The 20311-nt window shown below is 37.6% G+C and overlaps 1 protein-coding gene across 2 annotated transcripts in view; it reads left to right on the top strand.

The window, feature by feature from the left end:
• Positions 1-17624, top strand: part of LOC104286925 (serine/threonine-protein kinase Sgk3) — a 29043-nt gene extending 11419 nt beyond the window's left edge. The window contains exons 1-13 of one of the 2 annotated variants that reach the window (XM_009885571.1): positions 1506-1525; positions 3840-3927; positions 5887-5936; positions 7205-7262; positions 8057-8140; positions 8238-8369; positions 10437-10549; positions 10773-10809; positions 10923-11009; positions 13194-13289; positions 14351-14506; positions 15594-15683; positions 16693-17624. In XM_009885571.1, the coding sequence (XP_009883873.1) occupies positions 1506-1525; positions 3840-3927; positions 5887-5936; positions 7205-7262; positions 8057-8140; positions 8238-8369; positions 10437-10549; positions 10773-10809; positions 10923-11009; positions 13194-13289; positions 14351-14506; positions 15594-15683; positions 16693-16863 (1182 nt within the window). In that variant the 3' untranslated portion in view covers positions 16864-17624. Of the gene's footprint in view, positions 1-1505; positions 1526-3839; positions 3928-5886; positions 5937-7204; positions 7263-8056; positions 8141-8237; positions 8370-10436; positions 10550-10772; positions 10810-10922; positions 11010-13193; positions 13290-14350; positions 14507-15593; positions 15684-16692 lie in introns of those variants that run through there. The other variant, XM_009885570.1, reaches the window with a different exon arrangement.
• Positions 17625-20311: the final 2687 nt, after the last annotated feature.

Below are 20311 nucleotides of genomic sequence, written 5' to 3'. Positions count from 1 at the left end.
AAGAAATACGTCCTGTAAAGTGTTTCTGTGCTGTTGAAAGCATGTTAAATAAAAAGCTTATTAGGCATAGTTCTACAATAAAATAGAGACTGAAGTTTGTCTTTTGCTGTTTTCCTCCCCACCCTTAAAGTAACAGTGATTTATGTGGGAGAAAAAGCAAGCCTTTTCATTCTCAATTCAGTGGAAAAGCATTTAATTTTATAGTAATTTCTGTGGGTTTTTTTCTTTTAATAACTGCATGGTACTCTGTTTTTCTGGAGTGAGCTTTTACTTTTTCAGTGCTCCATTGCAAAAAAAAAAAAAATCATACTAATAATTATATAATCTGTCGTCTTATCTATGTGCCAATGAAAGTTATTAGTGAAGAAATATCAAAACTTTGAGCCTGGTGGTTTTGGTTGGTTGGTTGTTGGTTTTTTTTAATCTGCTAGAAACCACTCAAGAAGTATGTGATGACTGAGCCTTCACAGACAGTCCGTGTCCTTGCTTTCTTAGACTGTTTTGCTTTAATTTGCTAATTCAAATTGTTATTAGGTAAAATACCTTATGTAAAGTTAGTCATGTACGAGGAAGACTTAAGGAGTAAAGCATTCTCACAGAACTGTAAGGAAGTCCACTTTCCACTACATCTTTTAAGCATTAAAATCAGTATCAGGGTGTCACATTTTTAAGTCCTACCTAGGAAAACTGTTTCGCTGGAAGCTTAAGAATGGTTCATGATGATGTCCTCATTTCTGGATGGGAAGGCAGCTGAACATCTGAATTGAAAAGCACAAATGTCAGAGTCGGTGTGTCCAAGATTGTAGTATTTATATTATTCTCTGAAACATGCAGAACTGTTTCTTTTTCCTTTTTTCCCTCTCTCAGTGGACTTTGTTCTTGGGTCTGACATGTTTGTCGAATATTGTATCAAAGCCAAACCTGTCTGCTCAATAATAAACCCAATCAAAACCTAAAGTGTGCTCAAGTGATCAGAGAGACCCTGTTGATAAGGATTTTCCTGTAATCGCTGTCAGGTGGAATACGTTGCAAGATAGATCATGGGCTTAGACTGAACTGGGAATTAAGTGGACTAGCTTCAAGCTTCATTTACTCAGCTAACTTGCTCTCATGGGTAGAATGCAGATGTTGGGGGGGTGGGGGGAAATATCAGAAGGGACAGGGATGTGATAATGCGTCCCCCTTGCTGACTGATGTCCTGAATAGGAGCTGGGAGTTTGTTACTTACGAGTGCTGTGAGGCCGCTTAAGTCACTGAGCAACTATTCAAATTGGGCTGCTTGCCCCCTTAAATGTAGGTCTTCACTGAAAAATTAATTCATTTAATTGTCTATCAGAACATGTCCAAAAAATCTGTTGAAATCCAAATGTATAATAGAGCATGCATTAAAGATATAACACAGTTATTTTTAAATAGTTCAAAGTAGGTCCTTAATGAAAATGAGAACATTTGCATAACACTTGAAGAGCTCAAGGATGACAATACCCTGAAATCTCTGTGGGGAAATGAATTATCAGTTCTTTGAGTGAGAAGTGGGGGTCTCCATTTGTTCCCTAGAAAAAAAACAGTGACTAGATTTTTGTAGTTTCAAATCTGATGAATATAAAAATGAATGTGAAACCCCTGGATTGTAAGATTTTGCAGTCTGTGTTGGGGAAAGCAAGCCTTGCATTACATTAGTTGTACTTTCTTAAAATGTTACTGTACATTATGACTTTTTGAGCCTTTGCTTTCTGTAAGAGAACGAGCAGTGTTCTTTTTTTTTTTTTTTAAGTGTGTGAAGATGAGGGGGGAGCTGGGCACCATTATTTAAATAAAGTGTCTTAAACATTAAGGTTCTGTCACTGGCAATTAACTTTACCATTTTCCATCACAATTTGTGTGACTTTTTGGGCTTGTTCATATTTCTGGGTGTGTTTAAAAATTTTTGTGTGGCTTCATGTGTTCCTGCAGGAAGTATAGTGCAGAACAAGTGTCACAGAAAGAATGGTATTTAGGTGGAGCTTGACACCCCCTTCGTGGATTTCAGCGATAATCCATAAACTAAATTAATCCACTCAATCATAAAAATCCAGACAAACCAAACTTTTGCTGGTAGTAGACGTAAAATGTATATCAAGCATGCCTTTGTAAACTGTTTTCTTGATCTTTTTAATTTCATGTGAGATTACTTTAGGAGTAGTTTCAGTGTATTTTAAAATACATTGAGTTAATACACGTGAGCTAATACAGCACAGAAGTCCTGCCAATCTCTATAGCATTTTGCATAACATGCTGCAATCTTGACTAAGAAATTGGTACATTAAAATTGTTATTTTTTTTAATCACTACTTTCTTGTACTGTGTTTAAAATTACAAATGTGAACATTGTAACATTGCTCAGTTACGCTTCTGGCTGCCATGTATTGTGGAGACTGTTGAATACCTTGCAACCGTGCAGCAGCCCTTTACTGGGAAGAGATTTTTTTAATTTTATTTTTTTCCTGCTGTGAATTCAGTCATGGCCAAAGTTACTGTAGTAACTATTTGAGAGGTATTACAACATGCTCTATTTAATCAGCCAGTTGTCCGGAATAATTAATGCTGAAAGGTAATCAAGGTCTGATTCTGTTGTTCTGACTAGTGAAAAGCATTAACCATAACTTTTTATTCTTGATTTTATGATATCCAAATATTCCGAAACTTAAACTGTTGCATTACGAGCCAATATTACTACAATATTTAAACCACGGTGATTTTTGTCTTCCTGGGACTCGGGATACAAGACAGGACATGGGGTAATGGTTTGAATGGAAGCAAGAAATTCTTTGCAGTGAGGGTGGTGCAACACTGGCACAGGTTGCCCACAGAGGTGGTAGATTGCCCGTCGCTGGAAACATTCAAGGTCAGGGTGGATGGGGCTCTGAGCAACCTGATGGAGTTGAAGACGTCCCTGCTTATCGCAGGGGGGTTGGACTAGATGACCTTTAAAGATCCCTTCCAACCCAAACTATTCTGTGATTCTTTTGAGCTTACTGTGGGGTAAGCCTCGCTTCCTGGGAGTGGGTTCTCATAATTCTCTTACTTTCTTTCCCTTCTCCCAGTCCTTCTCCCACAGCCCCCACCAAGACAGAAGCTAGAAACCAATGCTGAAGTTAAAATGCATCTCCTTAGGTACTGTGGGAAGCCTGTAGTCTCTCTTGCTGGTTCCTGAAGGATAGCATTTGTCCTGCAGCTGACCAGAAGGATTTCCTACGTTGTCTTGTCAGTGCCCAGCTAGAATGCACTCTGAATAAAATAAATAAATAAATAAATCACCATCTTCTACTTTAAAGCATATGGGAACAGGAACGTTACTACCATGTACCTCTTGGGACATGCATCTCTCTTTGGGATACAGACTGTGTATTTTCATTCTGTATTGTGTTGGACTATTTCACTAATTTTGGAAAACTAAAAATGGCTTTAAACTCTTCAGTCTTTTGAAGGAAGGTTGATTTCCTGGTGGTTGCTAGCCAGTTAGAACTCATGCTTTAGATAGTGTTCTTTCTTCTAATAATTACCTTCTAATGTAGTTCTGCAGAGCATTTCCTTATGAAGTTTTCACATACATATACTTTAACGTGTCAGTTTTTTTGCAAGTGGCAAATTTTGTGTACTGTAAGTGACACATTCAGCAGTTGAATTATGTTGCTATAAAAGCATTTCTTGTACACAGTCCTTAATTACGAGAACTTAAATATAAAACTTTGTGGTGAGTAACTCCTCTGTATGCTGCTGTTTAATGCTATGCTTCCTATGGTTATGGCTGATAATCATGCAGATTATCGGTGTGCTAATGAAGCTAACTGTGTTTCTAGCCCAGATGTCAGAGCATTTCTTCAGATGGATAACCCAAAACACCAGTCGGATCCATCTGAAGATGAAGATGAAAGGAGCAGTCGGAAGGTAATAAAACAGGAGAAGAGCCTTCTAAATTTTAGCTACTTGAGGGCAATCTTAGGTATATTATTTATTGAAAATTACTGGTTGGTTTTGCAATAAATCCCCTCTGTGCTCTTTTAAATAAATGTGTTCTGCTGTGGGCTGTAAGATATTTTTCTCTCAGATGTGAACTGCAGAGAGGGGTAAAAGTGATTGCTAGCCTTGTCTTGCTTCTTCCCCACTTGCTATATGAATTAAAGAAACACAGCTTTAGTCATAGCTTAGCTGTCAGTTTTTGCAATCTCTTCAAAGATTCTTGCTAAGAACATCTGGCAAGGAGCAGGGGAGATTGAATGATTAATTGTCTTTTTGTTTGCTTATGTGTTGTTTTTTTTAAATAGGGGGAGAAATATTCACAGGGAAAAATGCGGTCTTTCTAAAAGTCGTTCAGGAACAAGGATGGATTTTATTTCATTTCACATATAACACTGTGTGGTCTGAAGCTTCTTTTGTCACAAAAGCCACTACATAGCTAGATGGATTCTCTGAAAATTAATTTACAGCCTCCAGAAACAGTGCTGTTTGAAAAATGGAGTATTTCTAGGAAGGCAGAAGTGCCATATTTAAGCTTGTTTTCAATGCGGCTTACTTCTTGGCATACAAATGTGACCTTAGTACTTTTCTTCTTATTCAACCCCTGTTAAAGATGTAACAGTTGTCATTTTCATTTGTACGTCATCCAGAGCAGATTTGGTGTTTTCTGCAAGTTTCACTTCCAGAGATGCCAGTCTTTGCTGCTTTTTTTTTTTTGAGGTTCTTGACAGCACAGTGAGCATGCAGCAAAGTTCTAATTTAAAATAGGAGTTTCCTCCTCCTTTGAAAGGTATTTTAAGTAATGTGGAGTGATCTAAACTTTCTGTGTAAAATAAATGATGTGTCCAATCCACAACAAATTGCAAAATGGGAAGAGAGCTAATGCATAGTGGCCTGGACCATACTTCTTGATAGTAAATTCACTTTCTCATAGTTACTGTGTAAGCGATGAAGCTGAAGAATAAGGAACAAAAATAAGCCCTTAAAAAAAGAAAAATCTTGAAACTTACATAGTAGCTTTTTTTTAAAACTGTCCAGTACCAATGTGTGATTGGCTCTTTTTAGTGAATAGTAGCATCCAGCACTGCTGTCAGGGAGCTCTCTGCTTCTATAGGAGTACTGGGTTTGTGATGCCTGCTAGCCTGTCCCCAGGTAACATATTTGAATGCATTTTATCCTTCTCTGATAATGTCCAAAATGTGTGTTTGTTTTTAATCAAAAACAAAATGGAGAAAAATACTTAAATTATAGTGGCTTCCTTGTCTCCCTCCCTGTAATTTACAAATTCTGTCTGGGTGTGTACTCGTAGGATTCATGTAATTCCTGGAATTGAGTTAGTTAACCTTTAATGTCAGGATAGAAAAGGTTGGTAATGTTTTTCTTGGGGTGGGGAGAATATTCACTTTTTTTTTTTTTAAAGCACTGTGTCTTTCACTAATTACTCTTGGATAAACAGTTTGGGTTTAAAATTACTTTATTGGTAACATACTGGAAAATCTATGATGAAAGGTAAAACGTACATTCCTAGAGCAAATACAGAAAGGGTTAAGTTCTGGATAAAGAACAAGTTGTTTGTTGAAACACTCTTAAATCTTTTTTCCTAATCTTGTCCTCTGTGTCTGGACGCAATTATTTTATTACTTTCATCCTTGAATATGTTGTATGTAGAAATAATTTGCGACAAGGTGATGATGGCCAGATATTTTAGCTTATGAAGTTCCCAATCTGGATGTTAGATCTCTTTAAAAATCTATTGTAACAAGCGTGAAGGGTATGGATTGAGCAAATTAGTAGAGTATTTTGAAGTTAATACTGGTTCAAATAGAAGGGAGAGTTAAAAAAAAATAAATAATAATCATTAAACATAAACCTCTTTGTCTCTCCCAACAGTTAAACTCTACCTCACAGAATATCAACTTGGGACCATCTGGAAATCCTCAGTAGGTTTCAATTAAATTGAATTAAGATGTAATTCAATTTAATGCAAAATTTTTATTTTATTAAAATTTTATTAAAATTAATTTTAAAACCTGAAAAATTAGACTGAGTGTAATTGTTAATAGTATGAAGAGTTCTTTGGATATATGCCTTTATTTGTTGATTTGCAGTGCTCCAGAGGAAGCAAAACATTGAATCCTGTACTGCATAAACAACTACCTTTAAAACTTTTTTTTTTTCCTTTTCGCCTTCAGATTTTGTTAGTCTGCTATCCTTTTACGAAAGGATGCTATAGCAAAGATGACCTCTCTGTCTTGGGAGTGGTCACACAACTGTTAAGAATGTGAACAGTTTATGAAAACAAGTTTGGTTTAATGCATGGCAAAAGAGCATGTTGCCTTGTTGATACTACAAACCTAGTTACTGCAGTCCTAACTTGCTTTGCCATTTGGTGTCTTCTGTAGAGTTTCTTTTCTTGGTTATGTGTGAATCTGTGCTTTTCTCATCTAGATGACTGCTATTTTGGTTTTGATTTCCTCACAGATTTGTTCTGGGCTAACAGGAGGAAATGCTTAATAGATTGCAGTAAGAATGTAACTGTTGTTTTGGAATTTGCAAACATGGATAATTGTTTTGCTGACAAAAATATCTCTGCATTGTGTTTAAGAAAAAATGAGGGAATCCTGGGAAATAACTGAAAGGAGTGGTGATATGGGAAGTGGAAAAACTGAGGGCGAGTTCATATGTACACAGACAAAAAAGGAAGGCGTTAGGACCTCCCTCCTCGCTGCAATTGAAAAAGAGAGAGGAATGGATGGGGGGGAAGAATGGGTTAAGCAAATAGAGACTAGATAATGAACTTGGTCCTTACTTCCATCATGTAATCTTGAGAATCTCTGGAAATGAGAAATAAGCTCCAGGAAAAGCCATGGGGAAATGGGCACTTAAAAATGATAAGAAACTAAGACTATGAAGAATAAAAGAACAGTCTTGCTCCACCTTTATATCTTAAACTTACATCCTTTGAGTTTATTTTATTTTGTAACTGGAATGCTTTCCCTGGAGGAAAACGGAATTGCAAGTGAAGAGGAATCATTGTCTCCGAGGGAAGGTCTGTAGAAGTCTAGGTGTTGGGTAGAATGCAGAGTAAAGGAGTGTGCTAACAAACCGTTCTCGCATTACAACTCAAGTGCTACACTAAACTGCTGTATAGCTATAAAGCTTGTAATTTCTACCCAGATGACCTGTCTCTTTCCTAAATATCTTTCAGTGCTAAACCAACAGACTTTGATTTCCTGAAAGTTATTGGGAAAGGCAGCTTTGGCAAGGTGAGCTTTCTTATTACTGTGTCTTTTCCTGCTGCAAGGATGCTAGCTGGTGTCTTCTGTATAGTAACTGTTGCCTAGACTTGGCCAGAGGTTTTGGAAGTAGTATCAGTCTAGGGTGGTGTATAAACTGTTGTATTGGATCCGTATTGTTGCTTCTTTATAGCCCTGCCATTTTTTCCCTAGCGTGGCAGTTGTTGGCTGCCCCAGTCACTTGTTGGGAGCAACAAAAGAGAGCGTTTCCCTTTCTCTTTAAGAGCAATAGGGATCCTCTGTTTCCCTCAGAGAGGAAGGGAGGTACCCCTGTGCTTCTGCAGCAGCTGGAGTACAAATCATGTATTTCCTTTTGTTGGCATGGACTGTTTTGTCAAACCCCTAATGCTATGGAGCAGAGTGAGCAACAGTGGCTTAAATATTGATGTTCTACAAAGATGCAACTGATAATTGCTCTTGAAATCTTTGGTTTCGGGTTATTTTTGAAGTTTTTGTTTTCCATTAAGTTATCTTTAAAACTTAGAAAACCAGCTGAAACTGATCTTGACAGAGATTCAGCAGGTCCTGGAAAATAAATGTTATAATTCAGTCTTTCATGATATCGCTATCGTGATAGATTTTACTGAACTGCAAGCTCACTCTATTGGTCATTATATTGCTGATTGACTATATTAAAAGCAAAGAGAATTTATTGTGGAAAAAATAGTACAGATAGTTTCCAGTTATGCTGAAATTGTGAAAATATTACTAATAGAATGTGAACGGCAACAATTGCATTTCTTCTTTTGTTTTGAATTTCACAGGTCCTTCTTGCAAAACGAAAACTGGATGGGAAATACTATGCTGTCAAAGTGCTGCAGAAAAAAATTGTTCTTAATAGGAAAGAGGTGAAGAGAAACATTCTTTCTCCACCCACCTCCCTTCCCTTTTCCCTTAATTACAAAATCATTCCTGTTTACTTATTTATGTTTTACTTTCTTGCAGCAAAAACATATTATGGCTGAACGTAATGTGCTTTTGAAAAATGTGAAACATCCATTTTTGGTTGGATTACATTACTCATTCCAAACAACAGAAAAGCTTTACTTTGTCCTGGATTTTGTTAATGGAGGAGAGGTATGTGGTGGTTGTGTTTGGATTTGAGTGTCTCTATTTTTCTAATTCTAGGGGGAGAGGAATGAAATGATCCTTTACGATGGGTTGTGATCAGCATTCTCCCAATTTTGAAAATCCTATTATTATCTGCTGTTACTACAGACTTCTATAGCTATACAGACCCTGTTCCTTTTCTTATCAACAACTTCAATCCCAAATTTATTCATGGTTGTCACATACAAATAGTGTATTTTACAGTTACATAAACTTACCTTTACTTCAAATTAATCTTATGTTGGCACTTTTCCACCATGTAAAATTGTCTTTTCCTCTTGCATCTGCATTAGCTGAGATGCTAGTATTTTGAAAACGGAAAGAAGGAAACTAGTGAGTGAATTTACTATATTGATATTATTGGGAACCTTAGGATTATTCTGTAGCTTTGCGTGGTCTAATTACTTATTGCCAAATAGCCTTATCCTCGGGATTCTTTTCCTTGAAACGATGCTGTTGAATCTGAAGAGCCGTTAAGTAACTTGGGGGGGAACTTGTGAAAGAAACGGAGAAAGTCTGTATATGTTTAAATAAAATGTTGTGGAGCAGTTTGTCTTCAGCTAGGGACCTGTTTTTCAAAATACCCGGTACTTCCAAGGTGCTCAGGAAACTTATGTGTAAACTGGTTGAATAGCCAGTACACGTGAGAAGGGTATAAAATGTTGCTTCCGTTCCTTCAGAAGGTTTTGTGAAAAGTCAAGAGTCTTGTAGACTAATAATACCTGGACCTATCTAGGAAATTAATTTTGATTGAAGAAAAAAGTGTAGTGAAAAAATACTGTATGAACAGAAATATCCAACCTACATGCTTTAAAGAAGATCTGTATGTCTTGTTACTTGCTGTATTTTCAATTTGGTAATTTATTGGTGTAAAATGTACACATTTCTGTAGAAGGTCTTACAGGTACATAAAGCAGAAAAAGAGAAAAGGATGAGGCAGGATACTGTTGTAGATGATAAAACTCTGGTAGCTGAACGGGGGCAGGAGAAGGGGTAGAATTTAAATAGCTTGTTTCGGCGTATCTCAAGGTTTCCTATTATGTCACTGCAGCTGAATATACACAGACAAGTGTAAAGTTTGCTCAGTAAATCAGGATGAGATATGAACTGGGGTATACATTAGTTCATATTAATGTGGCCTACTGTCAGCATTTATGATGCTGGTGTTCTGACCCCTTTAAGTGTCAGAGTTGGGACAAGATGGGCCTTTCTCTTGTCTAATGTACTGTCATCTTATTTAGACTATATTAGCAAACTCCTGGTTTGCTCTACTTTGAATTCCTGGCCACAACTTACCTTGGCATTCTTCCAGGCAAACTAAAGTACGGTTCAAAACAGCTTTCAAATTTGAATGAAGTGCTTGGAAAGCTTTGATGGCTTTTTATTTTTTCCCAGACTTTGTAGGTGGAAAACAGAAAATTTCTGTTTACTGAAAATCTTTCGAAGTTGAATGGGTAGTATAGTTTAATCTGAATGTTTATGATTTAATCTTTGGTTAGACTTCCATATCTGCTCAAACTCTTTGAAGCCAGACAGCTCTCTGTAGTTGAGCAGATTTGTGGATCAGCTTGGAATATACATCTCCCAAAGTGATCTACATCAAGGTGGTTTCAGCATACGATTCTATAAATGCCTACATACGAAATGTTGAATACAAGCATATACAGAAATGGAAGATTACTTATTTGACACCAGGTTATGTTCTGTTAGGAGGCTATGTTGCTGGATTTAATCTTGCCAACTTGTATTCATAGCTTAGTAGGAACTCTTAATTCCTTTGACTGGTCTTGGTTTTAGGGAAATGTCCTTATGTGCTTGAGTTACCTATCCATTTCTGAGCTACAAAAGAGAAGAAAGGAAGAGAGGAAAGGAATGACAAAGTCATGCAGCAAAACCAATTTTATTTCATTTTACGTTGTTTAAGAGAAAAAAAAAAGTAGATGGCTAAATAAAATTATTTTACTATTAAAATTGCACATTATTAACCTGATTTGTTGTGTATAATGTTCTTATTTATTATTTGCATATTTACAGCTGTTCTTTCACTTACAAAGAGAACGTTCCTTTCCTGAGCACAGAGCCAGATTTTATGCTGCTGAAATAGCCAGTGCACTGGGCTACTTACACTCCATAAATATCGTGTACAGGTAAGTTTCTGAAAAGTATCCTTGTTCTGCAGAAGTTCAAAATAGAACAAATTACTGAATAAAAGCCACTACAATTAAATCATCTTATGGGAAACTTGAAGATAACAGTTTCACCAAAACTTGAAGCTTTCAGCTGGACAATTAAAGTCCTTGCCTATGAAGGTCTTGTGTTGGTGACTGCTGTTTTGAATTAACATGTTGTTTGTTGTTTTTTTTTAAATAGGGATTTAAAACCAGAAAACATTCTTCTAGATTCACTAGTAAGTATGCAACATTATTTTTGGGTTTCTGTGTCCTCTCACAAAACTGACACTTATGTGTATCTGCATGTTGAGCATGTTCTGTTTTTAAAATACCGCTCTTTCTTAAACAGGGTCACGTTGTGTTGACAGACTTTGGACTTTGTAAAGAAGGGATTGCAAGTTCTGATACCACTGCAACTTTTTGTGGGACACCAGAAGTATGTTGACAATTTTTGTGGGTTTTTTGGCTAGTAATTAATGACTGTTGACTATTACTAATATTTGTGTAACTGGAAGATCAAATATTCTGTTTGGTACTGTTGGAGATTTGCATTCTTTTAACAAGCTCTTATGTGAAACAAAACCAATGACAAGCTTCCTGCGGATCTATTCTTTGTCCTTTTTACTGATATGCAGTGTCTCCTACTTACTACCCAAACTCATGCCCATAACTCATCTCTTCCTTCCTCCATTTTTCCAGTCCTTTTCAAACATGGTTTCCTCCCTTGTCTCCTAACTGCTGGCTAGACACAGGACGGTTGGCTTGTGTAAAGGCTGCAAAAGATTTGCCAATATGAATCTACTTACCATATCCTGCCACTACTTTTTAGTAAGTTTATAGGGTCTTAACATCTGTGAGTCTTGAGCAAATTTTGCATATACACGAAACTTTGAACTTGCTGACTGAGTTTATTGAACTCTGTTGTGTTTTTACTGACAAAACGACACTGGAAAACTTAAAATCTGGAAGTCTTGAACACATATGAGGGAGTCACTGAAATGCCAGGATTAGTTTGATAATTTGATAAATAAATTAAATTACAGAAGAGGCCTTTGAAGGCAATGAAGGATGAGGGAAGGAGTAGTATTTAGCTGAAACATTTGAACTAAAAAAAAAAGGCAGGTGGCAACATGCAACAACTTATCCTACTTATGATCAGAGTATGAATCCATAAAGCTGAGTGGTAAATTTGAGCTCAAACAGTATTTGCTGAGTATTTTGGAAATTTCAAGGGACAATGTATAGGATACTGGTAACTCTGGATCTGTTTGAGAACATCTTTGGGGTTTTTTTCTGATGTTCAGAGGCTTAGTCTTCACACTTACCTTAGACTTGCATGAATTGTAATCTAAGTTAATGCTGTTGCTTCATATGAGTTCTTAAAAATATCAAGACTAAACATAGCAGTTGTGTATTAGCCTTTCTAATCCAAGATGTAGATTCAAATCTTTCATATTGCTGCAAAAAGTGTAATGCTCTTCCCAGTATTTCTAAACACCAAGTTGAATGACTGGGTGAGTTCCAACACCTAAGAAGCTGAAAGGAGGCTTAAGTAGTTGAGTTCAAAATACTTTGGCTGCTTTTCATGCTTTTGATGGGTCATTTATAGACAGATGAGTTACAGGGCACTCACGCATACAGATGATGGGTCATTTATAGACAGATGAGTTTCTGTATGCGTGAGTGCCCTGTAAGTTTGAGAAATACTGATCTGATTAAATTGTGAGTTTCGGGCTGTGCCTTGTCTGACAATGCTATCATCTACTTGTAAATTAAATTTCAGAATTTGGATACTAGAATGATAGAAGTGAGAATCCTCTTGTTTTGAGAGGTTAGAAACTGTGTGCTGTACATGAGGACTGAGGTGATGATGATCCAGCCACAGTAATTTTATATTGCGTATTCACAAAGAACAGTCTCCTACAAGTGGCTGTCCTTGTGCTGTAATGTTAGTAAGCTCTGAGATGCTGAATAGATTTCTTGTGAGGCAGATGGAACCCAATTAGCATTGTCATTCAGTGTTTGGTATCAGATGTTTATCACAAATCAGTCGACTATTTGACAAGAATGGTATCAGATGTTTATCACAAATCAGTCAAGTGACTATTTGACAAGAACCTCTAATTTAGCAACTCACAACTCACACTTTCATTGAGATTTACAGTGAAACTTAATGTAGGTCATTCAGTTTCTCAATAATGATAGAATTGAGGCAGAATTAATATCTCCTTTCATTTTTATGTCCTGGATGGGGAGCATACAGGCTTAGGATGGCAGAATAGGCATGGCTAGTAGCCAGCTTGCTGAGAGATGTTGCCTGTGCAGCAACCTATCTGAAATGTAAAACAAGTTTCATAACAGAGGTGGCAAAGTAGTTTGGCAAAACAATAGTGTGGGGGAAGTATTGTTTCAGTTGAGAACACAGCTGTCCTACTTGGTAAATGACCAGATGGTGATGAAGTATTTGCCAGGTTTGTGGAAGGACAAGATAAATACTTAGCAGTCTTACAGTTGCTATGAAGCAATTTTTCCTGAAGGTGTTTACTGGGATGGGACTAAAACCTAGATTTTGTTCTTGCTAGCCTAGTGCTCTAAAATACTTCTTTATTTTTTATTTTAGTATCTTGCACCAGAAGTCATTAAAAAGCAGCCCTATGACAACACAGTAGACTGGTGGTGCCTTGGTGCAGTTCTTTATGAAATGCTTTATGGACTGGTATGTACTTAATATGTGGGGGGCAGGGGTTGTTTCCTTCCCCTCTCCTCCTTTATGTGAAATAACCCTGCAGTGTTGTTAAAGATGCTAACTTTTGCAAAATATTGAAATACTCCACTTAAATGGATGAACAGTTTGTCTTATACTTAACATTAGCACTTGTTTTTCTCTTTTGGATTTTGCATTGCCTCTTGATGTTTAAAACTTTGCTTTCCACTGAACTGCTGGACATCCACTCCAATGAAGACAAGTAGTCATTGCTTTGAGGGAATATTACACAGAATCACAGAATTTTCAGAGTTGGAAGGGACCTCTAGAGATCATCTAGTCCAACTCCCCTGCTAAAGCAGGATTGCCCAGAGCACATTACTCAGGACTGCATCCAGGTGGGTTTTGAAAATCTCCAGAGAAGACGACTCCACAACCTCCCTGGGCAGCCTGTGCCAGTGAAGGAAGAGAGTATTGAGAGTATTGAGTGTATTGAGAGTAAACTGAATCAACAGTGATAATACCTAATAAAAAACACAACTTAGAAGTAAAATTTTGCCAAATACTGGAATAAATAAAATTAGAAGACTTCTTTTACTTAGGTCTCCCAGGTTTTCTCCTTGCTTTTCCACTTCTTGATGCAGCATTAGAACAAAAAAAATCTTACTATGCTGCTTCTAGTCATATGTAATTACTCCAGTAACAATCTGTCCTGTTAGTTTTCTTTAGTTTTATCTCCTCCCATAGGACCTTAAGTAGGGAGATAGATTTGTTCTTCCACTCTCATGTTCTTTTCAGACAAGTTCAATGGGAGCTTTGAAGCTGGACGGCGTCTGTGGCTACTTAGGGGTATGAGAACGTCTTAGGAGAAGAGGAGATGGGTGGGGAAGCTATCAAGTGTAAAGATCTGGCAGTAACGATGGCTGAATTAGAAGTTAGTGCATAAGAAGAGGTAGATTTCTTCTTTACTGCTAGCAGTTTGTATTTCTTACAGAATCATTTACTGATCCATACACATGAAATAAAATGTCACATGTGGCTTCAAGTTCATGTATAACTTTTATTTCTTGTAGCCTCCTTTTTACTGCCGTGATGTTGCTGAGATGTATGAGAACATTCTTCATAAACCCCTAGTTCTGCGCCCAGGAATCAGTCTTACAGCCTGGTCTATTCTGGAAGAACTTTTGGAGAAAGATCGGCAAAGCCGACTTGGAGCAAGGGAAGATTTTGTATGTAATGTCCTAATTTGTCAAGCCCTACTTCGTTTAAAGCGACATCAGTAAATTTGTGTGCACAGCACAGGTTTAATAGCTGGAGATAGAGATTGCTCTGTTATGTCTGTCTCTGTCTTCTTCCTTTTTGTTTCTTCCTTAAAGACACCAGTGTGGTCAATCCCTGAAAGTTGTTTGGGATAGGAGAGAGATGATTGTCATGGGATATAAACATTTTGAGCTCAGTTGCTGCTGTACCTGCCAGCACAGGAAACACAATTCCTGGTATAGTGGTCACCAAGGTGTACTAAGATAGGTTTCACTGTTTGTAGTGAAACTAGGAAATAATCAAAAGAAAAGGCTATTTTTTGGTAATGTCAGCCTAACTAAAAAACCAGTCTTCAGGTAAAGAGGAATACTAGTACCGTGCAAACAGTAGCTCTTTTTTTAGCATTAAAATCATGGCAAATGTTTTCCCAGTGTAACAACAAAAACTTTGTTTGCAAGAAGGTGATGTGAGAAATTATAGATGTCTTCAGAACTGTGCAATGAGGAATAATCTAGAAGGACTTCTTACATCCGTTAATTGTGAGATCTTTACAGTCTTCTTTTTGCAGCCTTTAACATTAGTTAAGTCTGTTGACCTTGTAATAGAGCACTTAAACTGTGTTGTACTTTCTCACAGTGTGGAGCAAGATGAAAGGACGGTGGCATTTTGCATAGCTGTTTGCTGATTCCTAAATAGCATATTGCAGAGTTGTTGAAGCAGACGCTTCTCAATGATCTGCTTTACAAAAACTAATGAACTTTAAAGGCAGTAGCAAAGATACTAACAGAAAACATTCTTGCTCTGTGGTACACTTCAAGGTGGTTGATTTTAAGGCTTAAAAGCAGAAAATATGATTTTAAAAGGAAATCAGTTTGTAGAGGGAGGCTAACAAATCTTAATTGCTGTTTTTACCAACTACAGCTTTTATTGCAAAGTAAACTGTGAATAAATAAACTGATGAAGGACTTCCTTACATGCATGCAGTCTGAAGTACTATTTACTATGATACACAGGATGGATTTCTGAAGTATCTAAAATCTTTATTCCTTGTTGCAGCTTGAAATTCAAAAGCACCCGTTCTTTGAATCTCTCAGCTGGACTGATCTTCTTCAGAAGAAGATTCCACCACCATTTAATCCTAACGTGGTAGGTGCCTGGTGCTGTTTTAGTTCATACCTGCCAAATTTCTGCCTTTGAGGGCTGATGTATTTGCAAAGAATGTTTGTTTCAGAATGGTGAAGAATGGGAACCCCCCAGTGCTGACTGCACTTTTGAGCAGTGATACTGTCTTTTTTTTTTTTTTTTCTTTCTTAAAACTCAGTTTGACATATCACTGTTTCCTCTGCTTGTTCATGTGAAAATACTGTCAATTTTTGTGGGGTCTGAATACCAAAGAAGAAAATACAGATAGCCTCTTTATTTGAAGACTTTCCAGAAGACTGATTTCCTGCTTCTTTTTTTGTAGTTATTAAGCCTTAGTTGTAGCTTTTCTTTATCATACCATCAGTTTAAACTGTGTCAATGTGTGACTGCTTGTCCAAAAACTCAGGGGGGAAGAGTGGTGGTGGGGAGGAAGTCCTTCCTAAGGCCACATCAGAGCATCACTTTCTGTTGAGTCTGTGTCTGTTTGGTGAAGAAGCCTTAGCTGTCTTGTCTCCCCTCTGTGACTAAATACTGCTATGCTTTAGTTCTTAGGTGTGTTACCAGGAAGCTGATCTATTGTAACAAAAGTACCGTTGCTAGACTTTAACACTTTAACACAACTATTATTGATTGAAAAGGGAGCAAGAGAATTTGGTGGGGTTTGGTTTGGGTTTGGTTTTTTTTGGGGGGTGGGGGGAGATTGTTGTTTGTGTGGGTTTGGCTTTTAAGTTTTTTTGCGTGTCCCTAACAGTCATTTAAGGAGGAGATGTTTCTTCATATTTCTTAGTTTTATCACATCATAAAGGTGTGTAGGCTTTGGCCTTAACTCCAGCCTAAAAGAAACAAGCAGGCTTTTACTAGCTGCTTTCAGGGATGCTGTGGTGTGCTTCCTTAAATTTCCTGTACTTAAATAGGAAAGAATGACATAAAGGAGATAGCCTCATCTAAAGGACAGGCACAAGTTTAAAACACTGTATTACTATGACAACTGATAGATCTTCCTGTTTTCTAGGTTGGACCAGATGATATTGGGAATTTTGATGCAGTGTTTACAGAAGAAATGGTCCCATACTCAGTTTGCGTTTCTTCTGATTACAACATTGTTAATGCCAGTGTGCTAGAGGCAGATGATGCATTTGTTGGATTTTCTTACGCACCACCTTCTGAAGATATGTTTTCCTAGGAAGTTAGAAGCCAACAGTGTTTTGGAAGTCTTGGGGTGAACTGAAGTGTTAGGGTCACGGACACATTCCAAAATAGCATAACTAGTGCCTCGTTTTGTATGTAGGTTTGAAACCTATGAACAAACTTTCTCTGCTGTATAGGAGGAACTTGGGCATTTTGGATGGCTTTCTTTGGGGTTTGAACTGTTTGTTCCTGCTGCAGAAAATATTTTTTAAAACCTTTAAAAAGCGTTCTCTACATATTTTTTAAGCAAAAACACTGACTGTTCTCCTCAATCCCTTCAAGTTTACATTTATGCCTCTCTGAGATTTGGCTGGGACAAACAGCAGCAAATTTAGTAAATTTATAAAGCTTTTGTACCTATTTACAGTGACTTTGTGCTTGAATTGTAACTATGCAAATTGTTTTTTGTATATCCTGGTTTAAGGAAGGTAAATTTTTTTCCCTGTTGTATCAGTTTGAAATATATGTTAATTTACCTGTCAGCACTTAAATGAGGGGCTAATACAAGTTAAGACCAAGATTCTTAAAGGACTTCTACAGAATGAGAAGTTGGTCGTGTAAAACTGGATTGTTGCTCTTGCGCTTGCTGAAGTACCCGTTCGTTCAACTGGATTATCTGAGGTATGGGGGATTGCTCAAAGCAAGGATGGAACAAATTAACTGGATTGATTTGATAACATTACTGATCATGTGTTCTGCTTTTCTTTCCTCCCTGAAATAAATACACCTGTATTTCAACTACGTTAAAAATATTTTGGTTAAAACTCTGCTTTTCCAAAGATACAATATGCAATAATCACTGTTACTTTGAAAGGCTATCTTGCTTTGACCTTTTGGGGGTGTGTGGTGAGGGGATCATGCCAAATATTTGGGATTTTTCTCACGGATTTATAGTTTGAAACACTAATATGTTCCAAATTGATTGTATTTCAGCATTCGTAGCTACTTGTCTTTGTGTTCCAGTTTGCACCATTTTTAAATCTTCACTTGATATTAGGGGGAAGAAAATGTAAATTACGCTGATAATTTTAAAAATGTGAAAAGCTATTGTATTTCTCATAACATACATGTGTGTGGACAAACGGATAATTCTGAATAATTTCTGTTTAAGGAAATTTTTTTAAACAATGCAAAAATTGACTGCAGTTACAGTGTATAAAGGCCTATCACGGTAGTAGTTTTATTATATATATTACTTGTAAATAACAACTTATTTTTGTCTGTTACTTCCAAAGTGTTCTGTGGTTTTTTGTTCAAAAATACATTGAGTTAAATGTCTTGATTTGAGAGAACTCTGATAAGACACTGATGAGTAGCCAGAGGTAAACATTAGATAAATTTCAATATTTAAATCCTCTAATTTTTGACAAAATAAGAACTAGCTAAGAGAAACGCTGTCTATATTGCATCAAGATCAGTTAAAAATTGAGAATACTGGGGAGAAGAGCATATCAAAGCATGATTCTTTTGAAATTAATGTTGTGTCAACAGTGAAACATTAGACAAGTGGAAACTAAAACAGGATTCCTTGTTTATCTCAAGCAGTATCTCCTACAGCATCTCCTGCACAGTGCTTAAGTGATGCTGAGCAGTTGCTACACGAGGTGTTGGAAGGAGTGGCTGGGTAAAAGAAGTAAGAATTGACTTTGGCATGGAGGGAGGAAGGAGCTGTATCGTTTGTGGGAGTGGTGTGGTGGCTTGGCGCTCATTTTCCTTAATGCTGCTCTGGGAAGTTTTGAGAGATTTGGAAGTAGCTACGCAGCTGTTAAAAACAACAAACAGCTACATGAATCCTGTTCTTGCAGCTATAATCATTGGGAAGCAACAGCCTTGCCCTTTTTTTATTATTATTATTTTTGAACTTAGGTCTTTCTGATGGACTGGAAAGCAGAAATTGTTTGTAAGAAAGGAAGTATCCATTCTCATACTGAATTTTTACCCTGTATACTCCTGAAATGACTGTGGGCTACTGTAACTTCTCTCTATGGCAAGGAAGCTGCTTTCTGCTTCTCCCAGCATGGAAGTACAGTACTGTAGAGCAATGGGAAGGAGAGGGGATACCTGAGGAGTTGTCGCTGTGGGAGCGATCACCCCTTTTAGTTTCTTTGTCTTGTATTTCCAAGATGTCTATATCTAGCTGCCTGACTGGGTGAGGCGGTTTGGGTTTGTTTGCAGGTTTGTTTTGTTTGTTTGGAGGGTTTTTTTGTCATAAACTTGGGGATTCTTTCCTTTTTTTTAATTAAAAAAAAATGGTAGTGGTAGTTGAAGTTATTTCTGGGAGAGCAGACTAATAATTGCTTATTAAACCTTTTTCTTCAGCAGGCTCTGCCTTTTCGGCAAAGTGTGAATGTGTTAAGCATATCACTTGCAAAACCGAAGTTCACTTTTTTTCTTCTACGATAAGTTCATATTGTGAAATGCCTTGGTCAGATCAGGACTTCTAAATTTAACAGACTTTGTGTACAACATCAGGCAATAAAGCTTCACAATACTTCTGCATCTAGGGTTCTTGTTCTGCATCTCTGCATCACAAGGGGCAAAAGCACAAACTGGAACACAGAAAATTCCATCTCAACGTGAGGAAGAACTACTTCACTTTGAGGGTGACAGAGCACTGGAACAGGCTGCCCAGAAAGGTTGTGGAGTCTCCTTCTCTGGAGGCATTCAAAACCTGCCTGGATGTGTTCCTGTCCAACCTGCTGGAGGTGAACCTGCTTTGGCAGGGGGCTTGGGCTAGATTTCTGAAGGGCCCTTCCAACCCCTACCATTCTGTGATTTCATGATGCTGGCTTTTAAAGTGAGAGGGCTAGGTTCAGAGTGTAGTAGCCCCTTCACCCCTGTTGAGCTGAAAAGTGAAATCTGAAGCCCTAGTTGTGGTAAAGCCTAGATAGGAGTTTGTCAAAGAACCTATACAGGAACCACCTGTGGTACTCCTTTCCTGTTTTGGCAGATACGTAATAGAGGGAGGTAGAAATTCGTCTTTTTGTGACTAATGCAGGGGTTTTTCACCTGTCCATAGTGAAAGCAGATTGTTCCTCCCCTTCCAGAGCAGTGTGAACTGTGTGAGCAGCCACGTGCTGTGGAAGCAAAGGAGCGGTGCCACCTTTATGCTCTCTGGTCTTTTGGCCTGGGAGGAGAGGGAGAGAGACAATGGGAAGATGGACTGACTGAAATGCACAGCAATTGTAAAAACATGACCTGAAACAGGACAGAAAAAGAGAGTTTAGAGGTGCTGTCCTTGGGGGTAAGTTTGCAGATGGCTGGCATGCTAAAGGCACCAGTGAAATACACATTATTTGTTAATCACACAGAATTGCAGAATGATACGGGTAGGGAGTGACCGTTGGAGATCATCTAGTCTAGAGCAGGGTCACCTACAGCACATTGCACAGGACAGCGTCCAGGCGGGTTTTGAGTGTCTCCGGAGTGGGAGACTCCACCAC

The sequence above is a fragment of the Charadrius vociferus genome, unplaced genomic scaffold, assembly GCF_000708025.1.
Source record: "Charadrius vociferus isolate BGI_N301 unplaced genomic scaffold, ASM70802v2 scaffold835, whole genome shotgun sequence".
NCBI classification, from domain to species: domain Eukaryota; kingdom Metazoa; phylum Chordata; class Aves; order Charadriiformes; family Charadriidae; genus Charadrius; species Charadrius vociferus.
This window is presented reverse-complemented; position numbering and strand designations above follow the sequence as displayed.